The 19076-nt window shown below is 32.3% G+C and overlaps 1 protein-coding gene across 3 annotated transcripts in view; it reads left to right on the top strand.

The window, feature by feature from the left end:
• The window catches only part of cv-c (RhoGTPase activating protein), a 124035-nt gene that overhangs the window by 91113 nt on the left and 13846 nt on the right, over positions 1–19076 (top strand). For all 3 annotated transcript variants that reach the window (XM_015333556.2, XM_089171495.1, XM_015333553.2), the window contains one exon: positions 17352–17515. In XM_015333556.2, the coding sequence (XP_015189042.2) occupies positions 17352–17515 (164 nt within the window). The remainder of the gene's footprint in view (positions 1–17351; positions 17516–19076) is intronic.

Genomic DNA, 19076 nt, shown 5'->3' with positions numbered 1-19076 from the left:
AGTAAAGTAAGGAAAGAGAGTGGGAAGAGTAGGAGAGAAGAGTGTCTGGTTTCAGGATTCTTTTAAAAGAGAAAAATTGTGACAAGGAGAACCAGACTTATGCTCCAGTATGGGATGGACCACCCAAAGACGAATTGATACGTAAAGGGGGCTTTTCAAACATCGAACGTGCCACGAAACTACACTATATTATTATCATAATCGTTCTATATAAATACATAAGGAACAATACAAACGTTGTGCATTATAATTATTCCTAACTAACACAGAGTGGGGATGAGAACAAAAATACAAAATACAAAATACAAAATTAAACAAATTCAACTTGAATTTCCAGTATTAAACAAAATTTTCTATCGAATATTATATTATTTTATTTTTATAATTATGAAGAAAGATTTTACCTCTAATGTATAAGTATATATATTATATAGGAATGATGCTAATAAGGTGCTAACGAGCTTGGTGTGTCCAATATTTATGTGTGTGTGTGGACAGGAACGTGTGAGTATGTAAGATATCCCTCGTGTCTGTATAGTTGTGCGTGTTATGTTGGTCGTGTGTTATAACGAATGCATTGTTAGTGATCGTCGCGACAAAGGGCCCATTATGAGATGTATTAACATGTTCGGATGCATCACTATGAACGGTTGGGCCTTAGTATAATAATTTATTTCTCTCAGTTTGACTTTCCACCAATCCGATTCGACACTGCCCACGTGTCCCTTCTTCTTATGTTAGTTATACGCTTTTATACCATTTACGTACGAACACTCATTTATTTGAACATAATCAAATATATATGATAATGATAGCAACATGTGAATTTGATTTGTAAGAAACATATGTGCGTGCATGGTGTGTGTGTGTGTGTGTGTGTGTGCATGACGTAATACATTCTATCGTTGTTGACTACGTTATATTATATATATATATATTGTTTTGATATTTATTATTTTTATCTTCCTATTTGTTGTTTTTTTAAATCGTCGTTTGCTTTTCTATTTTTTTCTTATGCTTATTTTTTTTTTTCTTTCTTTTTATAATTCTTTTTTATTCTTGGCTTTCAATCAAGGTTAAATCTCGTAAAAGGTTGCATGCTATTGTTTTAACATGCGATCGATCACGGGTCTATGTTTATCCTTATAATTTATATTGTGTGCACATAATTTTTGTTTATTTTTTCATTAAAAAAAAAAATAGAAAACTATTTTTTTCCAATTATTTTACTCTTTTATTTAATTATCTATTTTTCTTTATCTTCTTCTCTCCTACCTGTGTATGTAGGATATAAGTTAATTAAATTTTCATCTGCGTAAGATGATAAACGAGATATTGATCGGATAAAAAGGTATGTGGTATGATAAAAAAGACAAAATAACTTTGGGGGGTCGTAGATTTTTGTCTATTTTGTTTAAATTCGTTAATAATAAAAATCGTTAAGTTGAAAATAAGTAACGTGATTCACATTTTGTATAGAAACACGCGCGATAGTATAATATATTACCATTATCGTCAGGTGGCATGTTTAATGAAACACTACATTTATAATATAGAAGAGAAATAACGAAGACTATGATGAAGACCTATAAATATGGCTAAGCTAATGAATCAGCTTAATGTTCGTACACAAATACTTCGATACAAATATCTTCATTTGCAATTATATTATAATTGTATAAAATTATTCAATTTTATTATATTAGAAATAGAAAAAGAGGAGAGGGGGAAAATATATTAGAATCGTATTATAATATTATGTTCAAAGAAGAAGGAGGAAAGGAAAAAATAACGAAATATTAATGATCCTACTTAAAAAGTTATTATAGTTAACAAGATTGTTGATAAGGGAAAAAGCAGAAATAAAAAGCAAAATAAAAAAAAAACCAAGTTAGATTGTTTGGTCATATAATCTAGAATCTCTGTGGTGTCGTTGCGAAACTAATCGTTAAACGCCTGTAACTAACATAAACGAGGTTGGTGAGGGGAAAGGACATTGCATCAATAACAACAACAACAACAACAACAACAAAGAAGAAGAAGAAGAAGAAGAAGAAGAAGAAGAAGAAGAAGAAGAAGTAGTTAGGAAAAAAGAAAAATCACGCGAGTCACGGCAGAAAGACGACGGTCTGCCTTTCCATTGGCTCGTTAAACTAAACGAGCTGTAAAGGGACAAACGAGAGAGAAAGAGAGAGTTCGAAAGGGTCTACTAAACCCAAGCAAGCAAGCAAGCAAGCCTTAGTTTGACGACGGTGACTAAACGTAAAACGTGGCACGATCTTTCTCAAGAAAAAAAAAGAAAAAAAAAGAAAAAAAAGAAAAAAAAAAGGAAGAGGAGGGTGGCTTTTATGAAATTTCATGGTCAAAGCGTGAAATTTAATCGACAAGAAGATGAAGAATAAAAAAAAAGAAAAAAAATTTTATCTCATGGAATGGTTCAAAAGAAAATTTCTATTCTATGGTTTAAGATAAGATTTTGAGGTACCAGAAAAATCATGAAACTTCATCAGGTGGTTGTCATCGTCCTATTTTCTATTCTATTCAATAACTTGACGATCAATGAATTTATTGCATTTATAGTTAGCAAAAGTTATAGGAATAGAAAGAGAGAGTGTGTGTTGCCAAGATAATTTCGATCGTTTCCTAAACTAAACTAAACTAAAATTAAACGTTACTATATTGCTCCTAATCTTCTTTTTATTTTTTTCTTCATGGTTATCGTCGTCGTCTTTTTAAGTCGTGGCAAAAGTCACGATTCACGAAATTCGTCGACTTGTGGTGTTGTGTCGAAAGAAAGCACGTGCGAACGAAAGCTCTCTTTTTTTTCCACTTTTTTTCTCAAACTGCTCAAACTGCCATTGGCCCATGTTTGGAACTTTGCCAAAGAAATTTTCTTTCTCACCATCAGTGGTCCCCGATAAGAAACTGTTAGAAACCAATTTTTCATCCTTTCTCTTTTTCTTCATATTAATTAGTTGCATTGATAAAACTTAATCGATTTGAAAGAAAATTGTCTTTTATTCTTCAGCTTAAAAAAAAAAAAAATAATATATATATATATATATATATATATATAATACAAAAGACAATTTTATATAGGTACAAATGATAATTTCTACCTATGTAGAAATAATCGAATTATTATATACTATCGATTAATTTAAAATTAGTTTGTTTGTTCTTATCAAAACGGAACTAATTTGACCTAGATTTTTCGTTTATAACATTTCGAAAGATTTATACGTATACACAAATCAATTGGGTTAAGGTTTTTCACCACTTCAATCTAATTTTCTTAAGTGTGAATTCTCATTGATATATAATATATATACATATATATTCATGAAGCATGTAACAACGAGATGTACTCGATGATTGTTATTACAAGTACGAACATCTCGTTCAGTTCTGTTTTATTTCCAATAGCAAAAGCCTACGAGGATGAGTCCTTCGATTTCTTTTGCAAACCGATATCGTTTTAAACAAATGGAACAATCTGTTGCTCCAGTTACTATAGTTATTCATATATCTTTTTAAAAGATTATTGTATTTTCCTCGAACACTATTTTTTGTTCACTTGAACCATAATTGTAATAGTATTATTATTTTTCAAGGTTCGACATATTATGCAATTTAATTTATTTTCAATTATTTATCATCCTATTAAATAATCCGCATGAATTTTGGTCCCTATTATTTTTTCCTTTCAAACGTGCTTGTTCTCGTTTATTTTTCAAAATAAGTTCCGTTATATCTCCCACAACCTGAGACCATATTAAATAACACAGGGCATGTGGTCGGCATAAGCCGAGCTTAAGATGGCACGTAGGAACCATACTTGGGGCCGACAATTATTAGTCATCCTTCAAGTTTTAGTGAAAATATGGCGCCAATATTTTCATCCCCTTTAAGAAGTATCTTTCCTTTATATTTTTCTATAATATTTTTTATTTTATTTTATTTTATTTTTTTTTCCAATATTTATGACGATTGACATCTCAATATAAATTAGAACTATCTATCAACGTTAACACACACACACACCCATCATTTGGAAATATTTTCTTATTATTTTTCTTGTTTTATTCTTTCTCTCTGAATATGATTATCTCCTGACGATTTTGATATTTCACCAGAATTCTTAGTTGGAACGAACTTAAGGGAACACTATGAAATTTCTAAGAAAATTATTGAGAAAACGTATCCATTAACCTACTTCACATGACGTTAAATCAAATCAATTCTATTCTAGTCGACAGAGTTGTATTTTCGATTTTGGTCGACATTAATCAAACGAAACAAAATAAAATAAAATAAAGTACAATCAAATAGATATAGTAGGTACCGTTATTGAAATCAATTAACTAACTATGAATATTATATTCACTTTGCTGTCATATTATAATCATTTCTGTCCTGTAAGGATCGTTAAAGTTAGGTACACTAGCGAGTCAAAGCAATCTTCACGCATTACAGACAACATATATTTTTACCAAAAACAAATGAAAAAAATAAAAGTAAAAAATTAAAAGAATCCTTTGGTGAGTTTAGGGTTAATAGCAAGTTCGGTATTAAGGAGAAAAAAAAAGTTCAAAAGTTAATCGTTTCTTTTATACGTTAAGAAAGTGCATGTGCATTCGATGCACATATATATATATATATATATATATATATATATATATATATATACATATATGTATATGAGGTACGCCTTAAGCTGATTAAGCCGTTTCTTCTCCTTGACTTTGAGAATGACTTCTTCCATCTTTCTTTTTGATCGTTCGCGAATAATTTTCTTGTCCGTTTCTTTCTCTCATTCTCTTTCCTTTTGCATTACCACCAGCATAACCATCACCATCATCACTATCATCATCAGTACCACCACCATCATATCTTTCCCCGTTTCGGACACGTTCTCTCTCTCGCGAAACCTCCCACCCTCACCTCTCTCATGACAAAGTAATCTCGGTGAGATAAATTATTCGTTTGGTGCAAGAGGAAAATGTAAATTTCGAGCCGGTGGGCGAATTGCCGGGCGATTTATTCGCGAACGAAAAAGATACTTTGCCGGCGTTTAAAACGCGTCCCAATCTTTCTTCTACTAACATCTTTTCTCTCCTTTCATATATAATACATTAATACATCTATATACGTATGTATATATATATATATATATATATATATATATATATATATATTATTCCTATTTTTCTTTCTCTCTTTCTCCCATACTTAATAAATATACACATATATACTTATAATGCAACACAGAAATATGTTCATATATACGTAAGTATGTATTTATGTATGTATATATTTACATATATTTCCTTCTCTTTCTTTCTCTCCCTCTAGTTAATTTATGCGGTTGGCATTACGCGTTATTTCGCGGAGACATCGCCAAGTCTACGAAGTCGTTCCTCCCTTATATTTAATTCTTTTTTATTTTTCTTATTCTTCTTTATTGCAAAGAGCGCATGGAAATTCGTCATCGAGAGAAGAGAGAAAGAAAAAGATCGTCAACCTTTTTGTTGCTGTACGAAAGATCCGGCCAACGAACGAAACACGTTGGGCTCGTTTTTCTCCCTTTCTACACACCACCATCACCCTTTTCCTTTTTTTCTTTTTTTTTTTTTTCCTTAAACTCCACGTAATCTTTTTGCGTTCGTTGATCTTTACGTTGTATATAAAGAGGTGGTGGTGGTGGTGGTGGTGGTTGAGATGAAAGGGGAAGGAAGAGGATAGTTTATTTTTCGTCGAGAAAATTTTGTATTTTATGTTTTGTATTTTCTTCACAAAATCATGTTTTTTTTTCTCACCCTATTATTATTATTTTTACATTTTTATGGGGAAATTATATTAGAAGACTTACAATGATAAATTTACTGTATCGTATTATTTTTTTTTTTTTCAAAAATTGTAAATCATTATTTAAGTATACATTTTTGTCGTAGGAATTCGTGAGGAGATTATCAACAGTTTTTGTCATTAGGTTTAAACGTGTAAAGTATTATGATAATAAAATTACAATACTTAGATGAATCAGAAGAAAAAATAAAGCAACATAAATTAGAAGAAAACAAGTGTGAACGAATATGAAGAATAAAATTATATTTATTATCAAATAAAAATAGATACGAATCCATAAAATTATTCATTTCTATATACTCGAATGCAATTTTCTGTAAAATAGTGGACGGTTGGAATAAATTTATTCTGAAAATACACACTTTGCTGCATCTGGTAGTTTACCGAACAGGAAAAGGGTCTACGTGCCTTTTCAGACGTAGTCGAGATCGTTAGGCCAATGATGACGACCCATCTTCGTCGATTAGATAACATCCTTGAACTTAGTAGTAGTATTAGTAATAGTCGATCCCTATCGGTTTCATATATATAGTCTATTCCAAAAATAATTTTCCTCATTTATCTATCATACGCGATATTCGTTTATATATATATATATATATATATATATATGTATAGAAAGGTATTTTCTTTAATTGAATTTGTTTAGTTCAAACAACGATAGGATATTCAAATATATTAAATGAAACTTTAAAATAATTATTAGTAAATTAATTTATATTTTTTTGTTTCCTTTAGATATAAATAACTTATCATATAGATACGTTTTCTATTCTCAAATTCTTGCTCTTAGAATCCATGAAAGATAGACAAAAAAAAAAATAGAAAATAAAAGAAGAGATAAAAAGAGACAAATGTAACTTTAAAGAGAGAAACTTAGGCACACCGACGTATTCGTTTTCGAGTTCGTAGCATCCAACATAGAAACGAACGGGGGTTGGTTTATTTTGAGCGGTGACATTGGACTGGTCGCGAAAAAGAAGACAAATAAAAACAATCTTGGAAATAAAACCAACAAAAATAAGAAAAAGAACTGAAAAGCATCGAGGGTTGCTTAAATATACTGAGAGGAAGAAGAACGATTTTCTCAACGTAGTCAAACCGGTGCGAAACTAAGAAGTAACACGGATAAGAAAGAGTAAAAAAAGGATTAGGGTAAAGGGGTAAAAAGGGAAAAGGGATCTTGGTATCTTCTACTAAATTTGTCCTAACGAATTACTTACTTTAGTCGAACTAATGTGAGAATTATCTTTCCAAGAAGGCAAGAAATTTACGTATAAGAATACTGGGCAAATAATTATTCCTTGAGAAATATATTATTCATAATATTTATATAAACTCTAATCTACTTAAAAAAAAAAAAAAAAAACAAAAAAGAAAAAGAAGTAAAGAATTAGGGTTGCTAATTATTGTTGAACGCGTAGGAGTGTCACCCTTTCTTTCTACTCTTCCTTTGGTAAAGCGAAAAAAAATAAAAAATAAACGCGAAGAAAAAAAGATAACAAGCCATTGATCACGGATCGTGTATTCGATTGAATTTAATCATAAGGAACGTAGGGAAAGATTTGGAATAATTTCTACGTCACGAAAAGAAATAGAGAAAGAAATAGATAGAGTTTATCGTAATAGGATAGACGAAAGTTTATGAACAATTTTATACTAGATAAAATCGTCTTCCTAGTCTCGGAAATACCTCCGAGCATATCTTCAAATAGTTTTCGTGGTGTACGTCTCTTAGACTTGTTCGTCTTTCCCGAAATAAGTACGGTAAATTATATCCTTCTCGGTAAAATCGGGCATGGTACCAAGCCATGTATTCCTCTCTTTCACACACACACACACACACACACACACACACACGCACAGACCCACAGTCACTCAGAGTCTTTCATTCTATCTTACTTTCTTACTTTCTCTTTCATTATCTATCTTTATCTTTAACTCATTTTGATCAAAGTGTAAAAGAGATAAAGAGATAAAATTCAAGTTTATGCTTACACAGTTGTATTATAGTAATAGTAATAGTAATAGTAATATAGTAATACTATACGTCATTTTAGTGGTGTAAAATCAGTGTATTAGTGATATTTTAAAATCTTTTACAAAGATACAAATATTGTTTTATTCCTATTTCTAAGATACCCCACAAAACTTCTTCTTCTTCTTCTTCTCTGGCAAAATGCAAAGGAACATAGTCTCGTCGTCTTGGTCGTGGTCTTGGTGGTTATGGTAGTTATGGTAGTTGTGTTAGTTGTGTTAGTTGTGTTAGTTGTGTTGTGTTGTGAAGCACCAACAGAGCAACAGCAGCAGCAGCCGCAAAGGCAGACAGACAGACAGAGACACACCCTCTCTCAGGATTCCAATCCAACGAAGATTTCTCCTGGTTCGGCCTTCTACGGACTTGGAACTTGGCCAAAGTGGCACGAGAACGACACAGAACAGAGAGAGAGAGAGAGAGAGAGAGAGAGAGAGAGAGAGAGAGTAGTACGTTTCTGTCCGAAAATGTAAAAGGGTCTTCGACTCCTAGTTTCCGAGAATCGTGGATATTTCATCGCTTAGAAAACGAAAGGAAAATCTCATTCTCCTCCTCCTTTCACTTCTCTTACTCTAATCTTTTTTTTTTCTCTTTAGTTTAAGGTTAGAAAGAAAAAGGTAGTGGTAGTGGTAGTGGTAGTGGTAGTGGTTGTAGGTCTTTTAGAATGTGTGCTTTTAATTTGAAAACATTGTTTCTTTTTTGTCTCCGTTAAAATGATTTCTCTGATCTTTAGAAAGCACCTATGTATGTATGCATTTATGTATGCATAAAGTTAAAGTTCGAAGAAAAGTTTTGGTGGAAACTATATGTGGGGTTGCTTCTCTAGAACTAACTTTATAATTGAGTATAAATTTTATTAAATTATATTTTTTTTTAATAATTACCAAACGATATTAGAACTTAGAAATATAAAAAGGGGTTAATTCGAGATAGTATTACAAATACGATTTTGATATAACCGAATTGACGAACAATTTCGTCGTTTGATTCGTGGTTTCTCTCTAACGATGTAAATTATACCAAGTTGAACCCATCTAAGGCTTTGGTTGCGTGCCAAAAACGGCTAGGTGTAACCTCTTCTAACACGTAAATACACGTGACAAGTATATACGAGTGTATATATCTGTATGTATGCTTGCAATGTATGTTCGAGTCGACGAACCAAAGGGTCCTTGACACATCTGTTGGGGGTTAGCCAAGTTCACAAATCGTGGGAGTTAAAGTACACCTGGATAAACCTACCATCTCCACCACTTCACCCCTTTACAACCAACATACTCCTGGGTTTCGTATCGTTTGAGTTTTGGTTTACTTGACACTAACACTATCACCACCACCATCACCACCGTCTTCCTTTCTCTGTCTTTCTTCTTTCCCTTCTCTCTGGTAATTGCACCAACCGCGACCGCACAAAGGCAACTGAACGAACAACAACTTCCGAGCACAAAACACAAGCTTTCCTGGAAAAGAACATCCTCTTTGTGTCGATCATTCTTCCTCTGGGTGGGTGGGCTTGCAATTACTTTCTTAAAGCGAATGAAGAGAAACGAGAGAGAGAGAGAATCGATGTTTTAACATAAAATATATTACTTATGTTCTCTTATAATATACTTGTATCGTATTAACGTCTTAACCATTGACTTAACCCATTGACTGCCAACTTATGTGTGCTGCACAATTTTAGATTAATTATAAATGAGTTTAAATTTAATTTAAATGAGTATTAATGATCATTTATTGTAAATACCATTACAAATATTCTATCAGTATAATGATGGAAATCTATAAGAAGAGGTGGGTACGATGTAGGAGGAAAAATGGCAAGAAAAAAAGGGGTGGTAGAAGCAAACACCCGATGAAAGGTTGAGTAAAAAAAAAAATGAGAAAAAATGTACAGAGGCTTATACACGAAGAGGACAACATTCATTCGCGATGAGGGCAAGAGAGGTTGGCTGCTGTATACGCATACAAGGGGGTATGCACCCCCCGGGGGGAGGGAGCGGGGAAATGCATAGGAATACGCATACCCTCCCCTTCCCTTCTCACCCCCTTGTGTCCCTGTTTGTTGCATCCTTCTTTCCCTTAGCTTTGAACACATATGTGTAGTACAACCGAGAAGATATATCGTTTCTCCCACTACTCGATATTAACACACACAGAGAGACACATATATAAACATAAAGAGAGAAAGAAGACATAGATCTAAAGTGCATAGTGAATCTCGAATAACTAACCACCACTACTTATCGTACCCATTCTTCTTTCTTTATTTATCTCTCTCTCTCTCTCTCTCTCTCTCTCTCTTGCTGTTCCTATCTCTTCGTCCCCCCCCCCCTTTTGGGGCCCCTTCTTTCCCACCCCCACCTAAAAGTCAGGCAACCCCACTACTTCAGCACGCGCTTCCTCGGTGTGGTGAGGTTCTCCTTCGTTACTTGGAAGCTTCTCTTCTCTCTACTATAGAAGCAGTTGGGTTCCCTTACAACAGCTAGTAGTCGAGTCGCAACCGGTGAAGGAGTCGGTCGTTTGCGTGACGCACGATATCCCACGATTTACCTTTTTACCTTTTTGAATTTTGCCTTTTGCATTTGCATTTGCATTTTTTATTTTTCCTCTCACCACGAACAGATAAGAAATAATTGTAGTATTCGTTTTGGTGAATGTGTGATCGTCGAAGAAAATAACATATCGATGTTATCTTATTTTTTTATTATTTATTTATTTATTATTCATATTTCGCTAGTGAGAGAGATCAAAAAATATATCGCAGTGTGTATGAATTGTAACAATATACTTATACTTTATATTTATATTTCTGTTTTTCTTTTTTTAAGAAATCAAAAAAGAAAAGAGAACAGTATGAAAGATATTAATTATTACAATTATCATACAGTGTCATTTTATTAATTTAATCAAGTGACGAGAATGAATATAAATAATAAAAAATACATTGAGAAATGATAATACTCAGTGGTGTGTTGTGTTGTTTTAACATTTAACATTTTTACAAAATATTCTAATGGAAAAATCGATGCAATTTGTTTGATCGATATCATTAACATTATCATCATTATCATAATCGATAAGTATCATCGAGAAAAAAGTCAATAATTTTCTACGTGTACTTGGGAATAAACGAGAGAGAAAGATTATCGTTAGAGCACGAGTTTTCTAATGACGACGACGACGACGACGACGACGACGACGACGACGACGACGACGACGACGACGACGACGACGACGACGTCGACGACGACGATGATGATGATGGTGATGGTGATGATGATGATGATGATGATGACAACTACTACGATGATGACAATGACGTCGAAGATTGTGGTAGTGTTGGTGTGTGGAAGCCATGATCGGCCAAGAGTTTTTCACGTTCGTTCGTAGTCCCTACTGACAGGGGTGGGAGGAAAGTCAAAGTAGAAGAAGAAGCAGGGAAAGGGAAAGGGAAAGGAAAAGGAAAAGGGAAAGGGAATTTTTCAGTGTCTCTTTCCGTTAGAAGAAGAAAAAAAGAAAAAAGGAGGGATAAAGAAAAGGGACGACACTTTACAAAGAAGGGAGAGAAAGAAATATATATATATGTATATTATACAAACAGCACCGGTACGAATGTGTCGACAGTGTTGGAACGGAAACATGAAAGGTAAATAGTCAATCGATAACGTAAAAAGAAAATGAACGATCTTCTATCGATATATTTATATACTTATATAGATAACAGTATTTAAAGGTACTCCAGTAAATTGTTTTATTTTTTTTAAATGTTTTTTGTCAAAATAAATTATAAATGAAAGATTAAGAAGTTAAAAAAACATCCACACACACGTGAGGAGTATGTAACTCTTATCTTTGATTTTTCATCATGAAAAAAAGAACAAAAAATAAAAAACCAAAAATATACGTGAATTTAGTATAAAAATACTGTAGAAACGTATGTCGATTCTTATCTTTTTCTCTTTCTCTTTCTCTTTCTCTCTCTCTGTATGTGTTCTTATCGATGTGTTTGATTATATTTTTCTTTTTCTTTTTCTTTTTTTTACCGAAATGAAACTTGCACGAGATAAGGTACGTGTGTTTAGATTAAAAAAAAAGAAATGAAAAAAAAACCCAAACGCTTATAACGCAACATTTATCCAAGATAGAAAAACGCGCTTATTAATAAATAACGCATTTTTTTTTTTTTTTTGTAGACTTATACGTGTGATTCAAGGAAAGATGAATTAAAGATGGTAATCTAGAGAATGATTTTTTATTTATTCATTTTTGTTTTTTTTTTTTTCAAGAAAAAAGATAGAATGATTTCCTTGATTATTGTGCGTAGGTGTTACAAAATTATTCATTTAAAAAAAAAAAACAACATAAAGGTGTGTCTCTATTTTTTAAATTTAGATTTCCCCGTACAGTCTCGATACCTACATACATATATATACATATATATCTTTCTTCCATAATAATAACTATAATACGCACAGGTGGCAAGTTAGATGCTGTCACGACTGTTATATAAACGCTTGAATTGTATCAAAATTCACGATACACGTTTGTGATCCAGTCTTGGCACCGTCATTCGCGTTTACTCTTTCTCCATTTATACATATATATATATATATCGAATTCGTGAGAAAAATTCCTTACATTATTCGCGTTAAAAGCAATCCTTCGCGGATTTATCGGGCCATGTTGGGCACGGCTCGTAAAGATTCGCACAGAATTACAGCACATGTTTCTTTGTAACTGTGTATACTTATATAAATACGTGCATTCGTGCATGCGTGAGTGCGTGCGTATAAGCACGATATAGAGAAAGATAGAAAGATAGAAAGAGAAATCTTCGATTAAAATCGTTTGTACCGGTCGCCCTCAACTTGTAATGAATGACTTTATAACGGTCTCTTACTTTCAGAAACACACGTAGTAGTATTGGATACTAAAAATGATTTCGTAATCGAATTACGCTTGTTCTTAGCAAACAAGCAACAACAACAACAGCAACAACAACACAACACAATACAATGCAACAACTTTATTACATTAGGGCCAAGGATTATTTACGAATTGCATTACACGTGAAATATGATTTCTTTTTACTCTAAACGGTTAGAGGGGATATACGAGATCTCGACGAGTTTCACATTACGTTTGTAACGTTTATAACGTTTTTAAACATCCTATACACCTTTTTTGTAAAGAAGTTTAATCACAATGTTGAGTCGTCGAACCTTCGAAAAACGTAATTTTTTTAACGATCTTTATATACCCACCCCTTTTCTGAAATCGTTCGAACAACTCTAACATTAAACCTAAACCTCCTCCTCCCTCTTCCTCCTACTCCTCTCCCTTTATTTCCAGTTAACGTGTTGTTTTTTTATTGCTTTTTTTTAATGTTCACCGCAATAGCAGCATGCTTTATATACATACATGCATATGTGAATATTCTACGAGAGAATATGACTCCTGTCGTTGAAATAACGATCAGCTGTTTCGAGGTAACTTCGTTTTTCTCTCATACGACAGTTATTACGAGTGCACAAGAGTTTAAAGAGAGTTATAGAAAGAAAGAAATAAAGAGAAGGAGGGGGGGGGGTTCTGGGGAAAGAGAGATTATCTCGCGTATTATAGATCGTTCGTGAGTACTCGTAAAAACACTCGTAAAGCAACTAAACTTGCGATTTTATATGTGTCGTAGGGGCACTTTCCAATCCCCGTTCTCTTTCAAAGAGAATCGAAAGCAAACATCAATATATCGTTTTGCCATTTTCGAACTAACTACTACCTTTTTTTTCTTTTTCAAGAAAATCCTTGTTTTAAACAAGCCAAAATTGAAAGAAAAGATGGAGATAGAAGGTGAGCAAAAATTAGAGAATAAATTTGAATAATTCAATGCCATGGGTTCGATTTGGCACACCGTTGTCATGATCAATTAATCGATCGTTGGGTAAGAAAAGTAATACAGATGAAAAATGAATAAGAACAGGAGGAGATGTTAGTAGCAAGCAAGCAATCGATATCTCGAGATCAAGATCGAGAAAAGATCACGTGTGCATGCACGCGAGTTTATTCTCTCTCTCTCTCTCTCTCTCTCTCTCTCTCTCTCTCTCTCTCTCTCTGGTAGGTAGGTAGGTAGGTAGGTAGGTAGGTAGGTAAGGTTGATTCACATTTCTGTGAAAAACACTTGATCCTTGATGATATTCGATCGTAAGTAATAGAATCACTTACTCGAGGAAAGTTTTATCGAAGATCATGATCATCATTATCATCATTATCATTATCATCATAATCATCTATACGTCATCGGATTCCCGACTTGCGTGTGATATTTCTCACGATGAATTTAAATGGAAAATATATATATATATAATGTGAATGAAACATATCTTTGATAGAAAAACACAACGTTCTGAAGTGGAAAGAAATTATGTTAAGAAGATAAAATAGAAAAAACCCAACCCAATGGGAATGAAATCAATTTTGATATAATTATATTGTAACCAAAAGATTATTAAGTTAATAATCGTTAATTACCAAATGATCATTTGTTTCTATTTGTATAAAAGCAACGAACACAAAATGTGTTTACATTTAATTTGACGATTTCTTCTTCGTCATCTTCGTCGACGGTTAGCCTAAAGGCAAAACATCAGAAACGTAAAGTTACAGTCCCTCCTCATAAACATGGTCTGGCATGTAATGCAGCTGTTAGATCACAAAATTCACAACCCAGATGTTGAAACTAGGCAAAAGGGAAGATATTGTAAGATTGAAACGGTAAATAACACATGGGGAGGGGTGAAAGGGAAAGGGTTTACCTCCTAACCGCAGGGCAAAACGAAACGAACAGCTGATCGTTCTTTGACAAAACCTACAACGTAAAACATCATAAAAAATAGTTAAAAATCAATTATGGTTAATCTATGTAACAATGTCTCATGAATTATAGAAAACAACAATTAATTTCCGATTGGTGACATAGTATTAGGAATAAGTAATGTTTTTTTAAAATCATTTTCTTTGTTTTTCTTTTGAACAACACGTATTTCATTAGTATAATAATTTTTCTTGCAAAATAAAGACAAACATCATATAAAAGATCGTTCGATCAAGGCAAAGGATCGCGTGAGAAAATCGAACGTCCTTCTGCCACTATCGTCAGTCTCGACGATCTTGTAGATGCATAAACGTACACCGGTTCTTATGGTAGTTGCACCGGTTTTAGAAAGAGATAGAAGGAAAAACGTCATATAGTTTACGAGTGAGAGAAAAAGATATATATATATATATATATATATATATGTATAAAGAGAGAAAGAGTCTCAGCTCAAAGTAGTAAGATCATAATTCTCGTTAGCCTAACTATATCGATGCTCGCGAACCTAACTATGAATAGTAGCTAATTGACCTAATTGAACCCTACTCTCAATGCATGCGATATAAATAAAATACGATTTACACGCGAGCGTTTGATCAAACGTGTATCGTTTATTAAGAATCGATAGGAACATATACATAAAAAAAAACACACACACACACACACATATACATATACATATATACGTACAATCACGGATAAGTTTTCTTACCAGGCGTTACTCTTCTCGAAGCCACTTTGTGAGATAAAACACGATTCTTGGGATCGACGAACGGTTCAACTTATATGAGTGTGTATATATATATACATATAGTACGAGTTCTGCTGATAACACGATAAGAAGATGGCGAGAACGATATAACATAGATGCGTGTAATTATTCCACGAGAGAGCTTCTTGTTTGATTTCTCTTTATGACTAGTTTATTTCGTTTGATTTATTTAAATGATAGAATAAATTGAATAAATGTTCTTTGTTGGTTTTTTTTTTTTTTTTTTTTTTTAAATTTTAACACTTCTTCGTAAATTTATATCGCGTTACAATATCGAATAATTTTATTTAAACAGAATTTGTTAACAATTTAAATCAAAGTAGACTATAAATTGGAGTTCGAGTTAAAGATAAATGATTTATCTGTGATAATAATTAGCACGACCAAGGTAACTAGATTAAATGAAGATACGATAATTATTAATGACGATATATTCAAAATTAAGATAAAAATTGGAAAAGTATTCTTTCGTTTAAACATTTAATTGTTTTAGAAAAGAAATCTCACTCGTGGATCATTGACACGAAATTATGTTTGGTTGTGGTGTGTGTAGGCTCTCTCAAAGAAGAAAAATAAAAAAGAGATCATTAGGTAGTTGCTAAGAAAGAAGATTTAAACCAGGTCTATATTTATCTTTTATCGAATTACATCGATAATCACAAATGAATCGATTAATTCTCGCGTCGCGTGCTTAAAAACTTAAAACCCGTATTTATCCTACAAACGAATCAAATGTATTTTAATTAAACAACCATTATGTTCTATTTCGAGTGAATAATAAAATAAGTAATATTCATATTTTTACATTGGATACGTATAAATTTTACCCAGTGGATTCTATTTTTTTTTTTTTTTATTTATTTTTATTATTCTTTCTCCATTTTTTATTTCTCCATTGCATATTGAACGTAAATAAATTACGAGAGCAATTCGTATCTCATTCTAACACGAATAAAATGTGTATATATATATATATATATTTATTAATACATCATTGATTTTTCCTGTAGCGTTATTTAACTCGATAAATAATGCAAATGTAATTATGTGAAACTTGTGATAAGCCCAGGGCTATAGTCGACGAAATTATTTAGTATGCAATATTTAACCATGATACAAACACGTTTATTCTCTTTACGCAATAAAATAATAATAATAATAATAATAATAATAATTATTATTATTATTATTATTATTATTATTAAAATAATAATAGGTAAAATAATGAACAAATTTTCGGTGCAATATATAAAATATATTACGAGTTACTAGAATTATTTTTTCTATATGAAAATCGTTCTACTTTGATTCCTCGTGGATGGATCCAGGATCCCGGGCAAAGATCATGGATCTTAAAGATCTGGATCAAGAGATCTAGGTCATCGTTGCGCAAGTCGTGACACAAAACTTCTTCCGAACTTTTACCAAGCAACACATCCAAGTGGATATGTTGAAAGGTATAACTCTCTATAAAAAACAAAAAAATCAAGAAGAATAATAAAAAAAAATTCAATCTGTTCCATTCTAATCCAATTTGTTTTTTTAATATGATTCACGTAATCCACCATAAACCGGATGATCGATACGAATCTTTACGATGAATTGGAAAGGAAAAAAAAAAAAGAAAAGAAATTATTCCAAATGGGTTTACATAATTGTTGATATAATGACTGATCATTTTTCGATGATAAAAAATGAAATTACGAAATAATTTCTTGAAAAATTAAACTGAAAAAATGATATTTTTTTTTAGAAGGATGCATATACACGAGGATAATAAATATTTTTGTATATTTTTTGTGCAGACTATCAATTCCCAATTGATGTTACGGGAGTGGCGAAGGATCATCCCTTTCTCGAAACTGATTCCTTGCAAAGTCTTTTCAGGCGTTTACATGCGCTCAATCGTTGCGCCAATATGAAATTGGACACGCATCACTCGCATCATAGCACGAGCCACAGCAAAAGCGTAAGTACATTATTTTCTTTATATTTTTTTTATCTTACTTTTAAACGAGTATATCCCAACGTGTGTGTGTGTATATTTGTATGTGACTTGTATCGCAATGATAAATAATTTTAAATTTTGTTTTCCATTGAAAATTAATTATATAAAACTCCGATTACAATTTTTATTCGATCCTATTACCATTGTGTGTTCATCTAAGTCGTTTTTAAAAAATGCTTAGGTTAGTATAAGTTTAATTCAACTGAAAGAGTTAAAGTTCCAAGAAAGCTAGGGTAAATGTAATTCTGCACTTAAGTATTCCGTCCTCGAGTTTCCTTGTCATTGTCATCCGCAAGAAAAAAATAAAAAAAACGTGGTCTTTGTTAATCTTACTTATCAGCATCATATTTATCGTCCCTTAAAGGAAAGATCCCACTTATGTTAGAATATTATTATAGCGTTCTTTCTTAAACTCGTTTTATTTTTCAAACAAAAATAAATATAAAAAATTTAAAAAAAAAGTAAGTAAGTTATTAAAAGAAAAAAGAAAACTTTGTAAAACAGTGTAATAATTATTGACATGAGTTAGAAGAAGAGGAAGAGGAGGAGGAGGAGTAGGAGGAGGAGGAGGAGGAGGACTACGAGGAGGACGACGAGGAGGTGGAGGACGTACCTTTCTATGACACGTTTTACAGATATGGTGGTCATTGTAATGCATAAGGTGAAACACGCTTAACTCCTCGTCTTTGCTACGCTATTCTTATACCTCTTATTTTTTTTTTTTTTTTTTATGGTGTTAAACCAACGAACAACACGTTGGAATAATAATTTCAAAGTTACTTGAGTTTTCGCGTGACCTGTATATAATCGTATTTCGTTTCTAATTGATTCTCTTCGTGTAATAATATATTATAATACATCATCAACCTTTTTAAAATGACTCTAGGAATATTACTATTATATTATTGTATCGATAGATCGAATAAAGTATCTATTAGATTTAATCTTAAATCGTTTCTGAAGCTTTTACCGTTCGAGATTCGATTCAATTATCAATTGTAAATGATATCGAGATCTTTACTTTGTTCACTATCGAATAAAAGGGTGTCAAGAAAAATCTATTGAAATTATTATTATCATCATTATTATTCTTTTTTTTTTATTAAATCTCATCTCATCTCTCTCAATGTAAGAATTTCTTTCTCATTTCATTTCTTTTCATTCATTCTTTATACTTGGCGTATGTCTATCGATCTTATAGATCTCGATATCTTCCTCGTGACGTTGCAAAATAATGGCACTTACCAATCGGTTGAGTATCAGGGTACCGTGCGTAATCCCGACATCCGTTTTACAATTTCTCCCTCTCTCTTGGAGTTTACAACGAATCGAAGTCTTCTCTCGTCGAGATGGTGGAAACACGATAAAAAAAAAAAAAGAAACATAAAAAAGCAAGTGAACGCGAAGTATACTTATGTTCGATAGATCCACCGACTTTCATTCCCATAAACGAATCGAATGCGTGATGCCTTTAAACGCATGAGCTCCTGTACTCAAAGTGAGAGAGAGAAAAAAAGAGAAA

Source organism: Polistes dominula, unplaced genomic scaffold (assembly GCF_049000335.1).
Source record: "Polistes dominula isolate Pdom_NZ unplaced genomic scaffold, Pdom_raw_medaka contig_26, whole genome shotgun sequence".
NCBI lineage: Eukaryota > Metazoa > Arthropoda > Insecta > Hymenoptera > Vespidae > Polistes > Polistes dominula.
This window is presented reverse-complemented; position numbering and strand designations above follow the sequence as displayed.